The sequence below is a fragment of the Labeo rohita genome, chromosome 16 (genome assembly GCF_022985175.1).
Source record: "Labeo rohita strain BAU-BD-2019 chromosome 16, IGBB_LRoh.1.0, whole genome shotgun sequence".
Classification (NCBI taxonomy): Eukaryota; Metazoa; Chordata; class Actinopteri; order Cypriniformes; family Cyprinidae; genus Labeo; species Labeo rohita.
This window is the reverse complement of record NC_066884.1, coordinates 5,871,227-5,882,293: the sequence shown is the minus strand read 5'-3', so window position 1 is coordinate 5,882,293 and position 11,067 is coordinate 5,871,227. Positions and strand designations below refer to the sequence as shown.

The following is an 11,067-nucleotide window of genomic DNA, read 5'->3' as shown; positions in this document are numbered from 1 at the left end:
CGCCTGCTCTTACGGTGATATAACTTAAATAATAGAAATATAACATTGCGAATGATGATAAATGTCCAATTCAAATTAAGAAACGGATAGTTTCGGTTTTGCTGATAGGTCAAAACAACAATACAGGTACGAATCGTATTACTTCAGAATACTTTTTCTATTTTACTGGTTACATTTATTGATTTTCTCCCCGTCTGAAGCTCGACAAGTGCTACCGTCAACATTATGTTCCACTGAAACGATTTATGTGATCATTTCTTCTTTTATGTCCAACGGAAAACAACGGTAGGCTTTTTTATATGACATAGCATTTGGAAACGACATGAGGGTGAGTAACGTTAACTAATGACTGTCTCTTTAATTGTGCATGGCTAGTCATTTTAGCATCTGAGGCAGGAATACACCGACTGCCTGGAAAAGAGGTGAAATGGAATAGTGGTCCAGACACAAATGACCCGTGAGAATTGAGTTTAGGCACCGCAGAGCTAACGATACCATTACCCAGAATGCATTACAGTTCTCTAGAGTCTATGAGCTGAGATTTCAGGCAAAATAAATGTGTGGAAGCGATAGTAGGCCTGTTTCGTCCTCCCAAATAGAGATATACTGGATATACTGTATGTGTGATAAGTGTTTGGCGTCCTTACGAAAGCAGTTCAGCACAGCGTCGTGAATAGCTGATTTGTTGTCGAAGATTCACAGATGCCACATTTCTAATGTACAGACTGATATTATGAAACAATGGGCTTTTTCAGGCCGCAGTACAGTATGTTCATGGTATGTATCTGTGTTGTAATCTGTAATGGTACTGAGGTTTCAACTTCACCTCCATCTGTCACTTTCTACCAGCATCTCTTCTGTCCATCTGTTGCTTTCTGTGAAGATTATCTCATATCACCTCTTCTGAGTTATTTAAACTCTAAACTATGTTTTTATTTATTTTTTAGTTTATTTTACATTTAAAATATTTACAAGTAAAGTGATAGTCCAACTTGAAGTAAAAATTTCGTCCTGTATGACATTATTTCTTCTGCAGAACACACAAGATATTTTGAAAATATTTTGTTGGTGAACAAACAGTATAGTGTAGACAAGAATAATATAGCAGTCAATGGGATCTGAAACTGTTTTAAGAAGGTGGAATTATACATAGGATGATTTGTGACCATAATAATGCATAATATTAAATATCATCTTCATTTTATAACATTACTTTGTTTTAAAATGTCAAAAAATACTGTTTATTTACAGGCCTAAATGAGATTTTGAATTTTGATTTTCAATGTGATCTCAAGACTTCTGGACGTCATCCCACTGCATGTATAATTCATTTTATATAAAAACAATAGCAGTCTAGGATGTATTTGTTGGGTGAAATGACTGATATTATACACATTTGTACACAATTCTACACATGTATACACAATATGAATATCATGCAGCAATAATGTAAGATTACCAATATTACGACATACAAAAACTGCCAATAAAATGTTGAAGAAATTAAGTTTAGTACAGTTATTGTACATTGTCCGTCAACAAAATCAAAACCAAAGTCTATACAAATTAATATTTATTTGTACAATGAAACAAAGATGCCAACACTCTGTGACTGTTGTTGATTAATTAATGTTAAAGGAAATTATGTTTAAAAAATGTACTGTTATGATTTCCAGCTTGTATTTGTGAAATAATAATTAATTTCTGAAACACTAGCTAAGATTACAGTTTAAAAAAAAAAGAAGAAAAAAAATAGAAAACACAAAAAAAGGATCAAAATGCAAAAGAATGCAGCCCAGTGACTAGGTTATGTACAAGAGGCACAAAGTGATGCACCCATTAATGCAATAATAAAATGGTAAACAGTGACCACTGCAGCTTAACATGCTGTATGATAAATAATATTTGATTGAGTGATTGATCTCTGCCCTTACACCAGTATCATGCTGGAATTCAGGCTGTGTTCAGAATTGCATACTAGCGTACTGCAGCGTGTGGCTCTATAGTGATTAGTCACATGGTATTTATGGCTTAAAATACAATAAGGCCATGACTGAGAGCCCATGAGCAGAAATGGCGTCATGCATGTTATGTACTTTCAGGGCTGTGTGTGCCTGCTGAGCCATTGAGATGAATAGGAAATGCTCATGGAAAGCAGGTATTATTATAAAATTCATTGAAATGGACATCTAAAATAGCAACTTTTTAAATTAAGGCAAGATACTACAGGTAAAATCTGTTTTTTTCATGCACCTGTCAATTTCAAGGACTATTTTGTTTGAAAAACATCCAAATTTTCAATCCATCCAATTACAATACAAAATGAGTTTTTCTTAAATACCAGACTATCCAGTTTTATTATTATAAATATGAAGGCTTTTAGAGAATGTTTTTTTCGTGTAACATTTGTCAGAGTGTTACACTACCAGTCAAAAAATAAGTTTTTTAAGAAGTCTCTTCTGCTCACCAAGCCTGCATTTATTTGATTTTGAAATATTTTTACTATTTAAAATAACTCTTTTCTTTTTAAATATATTTTAAAATGTAATTCATTCCTGTGATTTCAAAGCTGAATTTTAGCATCATTACTTGAGTCACATGATCCTTCAGAAATCATTCAAATATGCTGATTTGCTGCTCATTATTATTACTATTATTATTATTATGTTGAAAGAGTACCTTTTAGTAGTATTAGTCAGGTTTCTTTGATGAATAGAAAGTTAAAAAAATGTTTTTATCTGAAACAGAATAATAAATACTTTTTAAATAAAAGTATTACATTTCCAAAATTGATTAAATATATATATATATATATATATATATACTGACTCCAAGCTTTTGAATGGTATAGTGTATAATGTTACAAATGTTATAATGTTAGAAATTTAGCTTTGATTACAGGAATAAATTACATTTTAAAATGTGTTCAAATAGAAAACAGTTATTTTAAAAAAATATTTTAAAATTTTACTGTATTTTACTGTAATTTTGCTGTACTTTGGATGAAACAAATGCATGCTTGATGAGCAGTAGAGACTTCTTTAAAAAACATAAAAAAATCTTACTGTTCAAAAACTTTTGACTGGTAGTGTACATACTGTATATACCATTTATTTTTAAAAATATGATAAAAGTTATTTTTTTCAGGCTGTTTACAGTATTTATTGAGTGATAAAATAGGATAAATGTTCTGTAAAAGAAATTTAAACTTGGCTTAATCCAATGTTCCGATTTCTATTATGGAAAGCATAACATTTAATAAAACATATTATACAATTGTCTTAATGCCCTGTGATTAATCAAATGTATGGTGATTTATTAAAATCTTTACTCTATTCACCTGTAGCGTCTTGCCTTAAACATCTGACACAACTAGTGCTTGAAAACATTTCCGTTCCACACTTTATACGGTTTCAAATAAATAATAGTATACAGTAGGTTAGTACTTTATTCCGTACACAGCCCATGTGTCTCCACTGTTGTGTTGTTGCTGACCTTGTTGATGCTTTTGATATAGAAAATAAAGCAGAACTCTGAGCCATAACAGGACATTGTTGTTAAACATGGAGAGATGTACAATACATGCATGTGAAGATCACGCATAACAGATTGATGTAATATATGCATAGTCGCAAGACACAGAAAAGAAACGCGGTCAGATTGGCACGACATGTAAATCACAGTAACTTAAGGGTCTTTGTTCAGGGGGACATGTTATTAAGAAACTGCACATGATGGTTAAAGGTGAAGTATGTAATAAAGATGACATCAGAGAACCATATGCTAAAACAATCTGTATTACAGAAGCTTTCTATGGTAATTTTAGTGTTAAGATTTGAAATCAAGAGCAGAAAGTCTTGAATTCAGTCATCTGTGGCATTAAATATTAAATATTTTTATATTTATCTAAATATTCTTAAATCAAGATACATTTACTTGAGATGCAAAATGAAGGTATGGTTTTGTGAGAAATTGAGTGAGTTCATGCTTAAAACGAGAACAGATAGCTAACAATGAGTAGATATTTTGTAGATTTTTGTGCATCTCAAGTAGATATATCTTTTTGATTTATGAATCTTTAGAAGAACTTTTTTATTTTTTTGCAGTGTGATCAGTAGGTAGTCTGAAAAAGGCTCTAAAAGTCTTAAATTTACCTTCATAAATACTGCAGAAACCCTGAAAACAGATAGAATAGGATTATTATGAGTTCAGATGATTCTGTAACATAAGCCTTGGATTTCAGTCTTCCCATTGGTCAAACATACAGCAAGTCCCGCCCCCAAACTCACGCCATTGGTTGAGGCTGTTGCTATGTCCGGCTGGGCAGGATGCTCAAACAAACAGAGCCATGGTTTTTACTTTTATCTAGAAAATCAGTTTGCATATTAGACTGGGCTGAGAAAAAATTACACACTTCACCTTTAATGACCTTTAATTACAAGACCTTGACATCAGTAACCTCATATAGAAAATCTAAGTGTCTCTTCAGAGGTGAGTCATGAAGATCCATGAGCAATTTCCACTAATGCATATTCAGAGTGTCCACTGTCTATTTACTCAGTCCATCTATGCACATGGACACAATCTTACACCTCCAGTGGTTTAAAACGTACACATCAACAAACACTGGAAACGTTCATACTGCACATCTGAGACAGTTTGTAAATTGTGTCCTTCCAAAACCCACCATTGATTTCCTCCTTAAAACAACCTGCTTCCAGAAGTATGTCTTTTCCATGCAGGTTCGATCAGGGTGCTGCTACTCCAGGATGTCCAGATAGACGGGTGGGTTCTTGACGAGGGCCACGAGGCGGTTGTAGATGTCCTTGATGACGAGCCTCTGCTGCGGTTCTCTCTGCCAGCAGCCCTGCATGAGGAGATGCACTTCCTTCGGGCAGGTACGTGGCCGTTCAAGCTCTCTGCCCTGTGTGATGCACTCAATGGCCTGGAAATAGGGTAAATATTTCTTATTTACAGTCAGAAAAGTGGAAATGATGGTAGCATAGTAGTAGTGCTACTTTAATCTGCTACATTAACCTACTGTTTTCTATTAAAATCTATATGGCATTAATGTAAAAATGCCATATAATACCATAATGTGACCCCATTTAAATAATTGAAATGTGTGTGAGTATGGATATGCATAACAATTAAAACTATTTGTGAGCAAATATATCAATTGAAATATATAAACAGTTTTTTGTTTTTTTTTTATTTTCTGAGGTTCACCTATTGAGATTCTGGACAGTGTTTTTTATTCTTCATTTATTTTGAGTAATATATTGACTTTATTATTATTATTATTATTATTATTGATGATGTTTTTGTTTTTATTACCTGAGGTTCACCTACTGAGGTTCTGATATTTTTAAATTTGTCATTTTTTAAGGTAATAATATATACTTGATTATTATTATTATTATTATTATTATTATTATTGATGTTGTTTTTGTTTTTATTTCTTGAGGTTCACCTACTGAGGTTTCAATTTTTTTTTCCATTTGTCATTTATTTTACGTAATTATATTTACTAATTATTATGATTAGTTTTTCTTTTTCTTTTTTGTATCTCCTGAGGTCCACCTACTATGGTTCTAAACTTTTATTTATATTTTTTTTTTCATTTGTCATTTATTTTTTAAAACCATTTTCAACATCACTATGACCTTTTGAAATAAACTGCCCTCTTCTGCAGCTTTGTCTTTATGATTCCTATATAAGCATAACGTACAGTATTCATCTATCTGACTTTAGAAAGTGGAAGACATCTGGAACGAGCAGTTCGTTTAACTTATTGTCAATAAATGCTCTTTTAATGTGGAGGAAGTTCTAAACAATACGGTACATTTTAATAGCACATTACATGTATTTTATTTTTGAAAAAATCAAAGAAAATTGGATTTCTTTGACTCTACTTTCTACAGGCAGTAGTTGGCTATGAAAGCACCCTCCCTCCTCTCCAAGGCTATTCCTGGTGGCTATTTAAAACGCCAGTGACTTCAAGCCCTTATAACATTGCTTCTTAATCAAATGAGGTGAAGAGACTGTCAGCACCACACAACATCATTCTGAAATGGGCTTTCAATCACTGCAATAAATTAACAAAAATTCACATTGACCCCTCTGAAAGTCTGGCACCCTCTCTCCTCGCAGATGGAAAGTCACGAACGATCCGTCTCCGTCCCATACAATTAGGCTCTGGATAATTAGCTGTGTCCATCATGGCTCGAGAAGGATTAGGTTAACAAGGTTAAACAACGTCGGCCCAAGGCGAAGATGAGGTTTAATCGGATTAAAATCGAGTCGGTGGGAAAGTGATCTACCTCTCTGTTGAAAGAAGAGAGGCCTCTCCAGCGTAATAGTGCAGTTGTGGTCACACCAGAGTCCACTTTTTGGTGCCTAATCTGAGAGGTCTGGATCACTCTGGAACCGAAAAAAATCTATTGATCTTCTTGTTCATAAGTGCTTAAGAGCACCGTCTGATCAAGTCCAAAATGGATGTTCACATCACGGTGAAGGTTGGGAAAAGCTGCTCTGTCTGTTTGACTCACTGACCAACACTGATGCCATCAGACAGTCTAAATCACGTCTGTCATTGCAGGTAAACATTACAGGAATTGTTTACTGTCAAATGAAAAACACTCTTGACTTGTTGTTCTAAACCTGTATTTTTTATTTGTTTTTAGTTGAACACAAAGGCAAATATTTGTCAGAATGTAAGGTTGAAAAGCATAAAAGTCTCGTTAAAGTACTTCTGTATTAGATAAGAACATTTTTTACATTATAGCCTCATTCCTGAACAAATGAACTGTTCAAATGAATTGGTCAAAAAAAAATCTTAAGTCATGTCCAAATTAAAATGAACCACTGTTACTGTGTAATGGCTTATATTAGTTACTAATTACTGGCTACTATCTGAAAGCTGAATAAATAAGCTTTCCATTGATGTATGGTTTGTTAGGATAGAACAATATTTGTTCAAGACACAACTGTTTGAAAATCGGTAATCTGAGGGTGCAAAATAAATTAAAGTATTGAGAAAATCACCTTTAAAGTTGTCCAAATTAAGTTTTTAGCAATGCATGTTATGAATCAAAAATTACGTTTTGATTTATTTGTGGTAGGAAATTTACAAAATATCTTCATGGAACATGATCTTTACTTAATATCTTAATGTTTTTTGGCATAAAAGAAAAATTAATAATTTTTACAATTTGTCATATTGTTGGCTATAGCTACAAATATACCCGTGCTGTTTATGGGTTTTGTGGTCCAGGGTCACATAAAACAATTAGGTAAAGATATGATTATAGGTGTTTTGTTTGAATGTACGCGGTCATTTAAAAGTTTGAAGTTGGTTAATAAGTTTTAAAAAGCATTTATCTGAAATAGAAATATCTTTACTGATCAATTTAATGTATAATTAAATAAAAAATTATACTGACTTTTTTTTTGAACGGTAGTAAATTTGAGTAAAAATTTAAATACGTAAAGTAGCATTGTTAACTATTTTTATCCTTGAAAATACTACAAAAATAATTTATGGGATCAATCAACAACAATTGTTACATTTTTTTTTATTGCTATCCATCTACAGGAATGACTTGAGAGTGAGTAAATGACCGAATTTGCTTTTCTTTTTTTTTAATATCTGTTTGTTTGTTTGTATTGTTTTAAACACTGACAATAAATGAGCTTGGCATTTTGTTCAGCCACACATGGTTGATACTAACTTTGAACATTAAATGTGGCACTTTACCTCACTGTTGGATAGCTGATACCATGGTTGTTTGCCGTAGGTGAAGATTTCCCAAAGGACAACTCCAAAGCTCCAGATGTCACTCTCCGTGGTGAACTTCCTGTACATGATGCTTTCTGGTGGCATCCAGCGAATGGGCAGCATCGTCCTCCCACCAACCTGAGGACATGAATGACAACAGATTACAGCCAAACATCTCTGTTGTGGGTACATACACTTAAACAAAAACTTTTAAAGGAAAGGAAGACAAAATCACAAATGAGATCTCTTTAAATGATCTCTTTAAACTTGGATGTTTCTCCCAGACCTTATCGAGATGCACTTTTGTTATTTACAATTATTTTTTCTCAACTTTAGGGGGAAACATCTCAGACACTGTTGATATTGAAATGGTGTTGTACCCTGTAGTAATCAGTGCTGTAAATGTCTCTCGACATCCCAAAGTCCCCGATCTTCACCACCAGCCCTTCTCCGACCAAACAGTTCCTGGTGGCCAGGTCTCTGTGGACGAAATGAAGGGAAGCGAGGTACACCATTCCCGAGGCGATCTGAGCTGCGATTTGGAGCATCTGAGGAAGAGTCAACTGACCCATCAGAGGAACCTTCATCTCATCCAGGATACGAGCATCTGGACCGTGAGCCCTGTACAAAACACACACACATCATATAACAACACATAAGCATTAACCTGAAAAAAAAAGGATTTTGGATGTGTTCAAAACGCTGGGTTAAAAACAACCCAATTTGGGTCATTTTGGCAACCAGCGCTGGGTTGTTTTGACCCAGCGAGTTGGGTTGAATTATTTGACCCAGCATGCTGGGTTGCTTTTTTATGGTTTAAAATTACTATACTGCTAGCCTAAAATGAACCCAAATTGAGCTAGGCATTAAATCTACAAGTCTTGTTTATTTTAAAATCACTTTAACAGACAGAATGACTATCAAAAAGTAAATATTTATTAAAAACTACAACAAGAGAAAACAGTCAAAAGTAACATGCATGTGAGAAGAAATGCAGTAAAGTGTGGCATTACCAGGTACAGAGTTTATAAATGAAGGACTGAACATTTGCTGACATCTATAACGTTATATATACGTTTATAATGTTTCTATAGAACAGTGGTTTTCAAACCAGTCCTGTGCACATTTTCTGTGTCTTCCTCTTCTATCACATCTGATTCAACTTATCAGCTCATTAGTAGAGACAGCACGACCTGAAATGGGTATGTCAGATATGAAAGACCTCGCAGCACAGGTTTGAAAACCACTGCCACAGAAGAACAATTTTGGGTTCTCTAAAAGAACCTTTAAGTAAACATTTTTAAAAGAATAATTTTTCTCAGTGTGAATACATTTTAGTAATCTAAAGAACCTTTTGTGGAGTTGAAGAGTTCCATGAATGTTTGAAGGTTCTTAATGGAATCATTGATTCAGATAAAGAACCTTTATATTTAAGAGTATATGTGGAATACTGTATCCCACAATGCAGTGTGCTCTACTTCATTCTCAGTAGAGTGCTGCACGGATGATTTACAGTGGTGGCCAAAATTATTAGAACACTAGTATTTTCAACTAAAAATGGTTTTAATTCTGTTATTTTTATCTTTTGCTGTAGTGTTTCAGTAGGAAATATCAGTTTACATTTCCAAACATTTATTTTGCCATTAATTGTAATAATTCAGTAAGATTTTTGTTTGTTTGAAAGAGTCTGACAACAGCCAGTGCTCCACACAGAGATCTGATCTCATCATCATCATCCAGTCTGTCTGGAATGACATGAAGAATCAAAACAAACTGGGACAGACTAAATCCAGAAGAACTGTGGCAATCTTTCCAAGACGCTTCAAGAAACCTAACTGCAATGCAGTATTTTTAAAAGTTTTAGGCACTTGTGTAAAAATGCTGAAAAATTAGGATGCTGTCAAAAATAATGTCATAAATAGACTTTCATTATCAGTTAACTTCTGTTAACTAAATTAAATCAACATTTGGTGTGACCATCCTTTGGGTTTAAAGCAGCTTTTGCCCTAGGTGCACTTGCGCATAGTTTTTCAGGTAGCTTTGCAGGTAGGTTTCTTGAATTTTGCAATCCAACCTGGAAGTTAGCGTCACAGTTCCCTCAGGAAAAGCCCAATAGGATTTTTTCCATTGGCGTTTTGGATTTTTTGACGTTAATACAACTTTTGAAGCCTAAATTCAAACCTACACCACAGTGGCACAACTTTTAATCTGTACTTAAAATCTACAAGTTAAAGAGTTTGAGTTAAAAACGTTTTTATTAGCGCAAGTCTAAACAAAAAAATGAAAAAGCAACTAGTGAGTAGATGAGTTTTCCTGTTTGGCATGGTGACATTTAAAGGAATAGATAACGCAAAAATTACAATTCTGGCATTAAAGTGCTCCTATTATGCCTTTTCAAACACAGTAAAATTTCCATGTGGTTTATTTATTTTGAGAAGATGCTGTATCCTACGCTGTGAGAGTAAATTTGTTTTATATTCACTTCCAAAAGATGAATCTACAAAGATTGTATTTTCTAGCGATCGTTCAAAATACATAATTGTGTATGTTATGTTGTGTGTAACAACCCTGCACATGTCTTGCTATCCGGATAACTCATGTTTCTGTGGTTCTGTTGTTCAAAATTTGTGATTGATGCAGCTTGACTGTCATTCTGTCTCATTAGTTGGAATAATGATAAAGGATGGCGCTCGAAGCTGCTTTCACACTGAATGCGGAAAGAGCTGCGCTATGAAACCCATCTATTTCAATTGCTTGCGGCGCACGAGGATGGCTTGTTTCTGCATCGACCAAAGCGCACGCGCAGCGGAGCACACCACTTGAGCGCAAGGCATGCACGCTGCGCTCAAAGTTCAAATTAGTTGCCGCTGCGCTCTGAAGGGCTGCAGTTAACCCAGCGGCCAGCACAGCACTTTTTTTAATGCATTATACAATGTTGAAGTTTACAACATAGAGGTGTGCCCGGTTCGCTTACCTAAGCAAATTGCAAGCACTTTCCACGGCAGTCCGTGCTAACTTGTCGAGCCACTTCAGCCGTTTCATCGTCAGACTCCAGCTCGAATTGGTAAGGTAAAATCGATGCCATCTTTTCTATGTATTGACAAGTCTCCAGGGCTGTCATTCAGTTATGGCAATAGGCATTTCGTTTTCGACACGCGCTGTACGCGATAGACCAATCATAAAGGACTGTGCCATCTGACCAATCACAGCAGTGAGGGCTCACGGAAAGGAGGGGTTTAGAGAGACTGATTCTTCAAACTGCTTCGCACAAGTCGTTTACGAATCAT

The 11,067-nt window shown here is 34.6% G+C and overlaps 1 protein-coding gene across 2 annotated transcripts in view; it reads right to left on the bottom strand.

Annotated features, from left to right (window-relative positions):
* Positions 1–1,556: 1,556 nt before the first annotated feature.
* Positions 1,557–11,067, bottom strand: part of ntrk1 (neurotrophic tyrosine kinase, receptor, type 1) — a 39,410-nt gene continuing 29,899 nt past the window's right edge. For both annotated transcript variants that reach the window (XM_051131075.1, XM_051131076.1), the window contains exons 15-17: positions 8,161–8,401; positions 7,760–7,918; positions 1,557–4,945 (exon numbers count right to left, since the gene is read on the bottom strand). In XM_051131075.1, the coding sequence (XP_050987032.1) occupies positions 4,760–4,945; positions 7,760–7,918; positions 8,161–8,401 (586 nt within the window). In that variant the 3' untranslated portion in view covers positions 1,557–4,759. The remainder of the gene's footprint in view (positions 4,946–7,759; positions 7,919–8,160; positions 8,402–11,067) is intronic.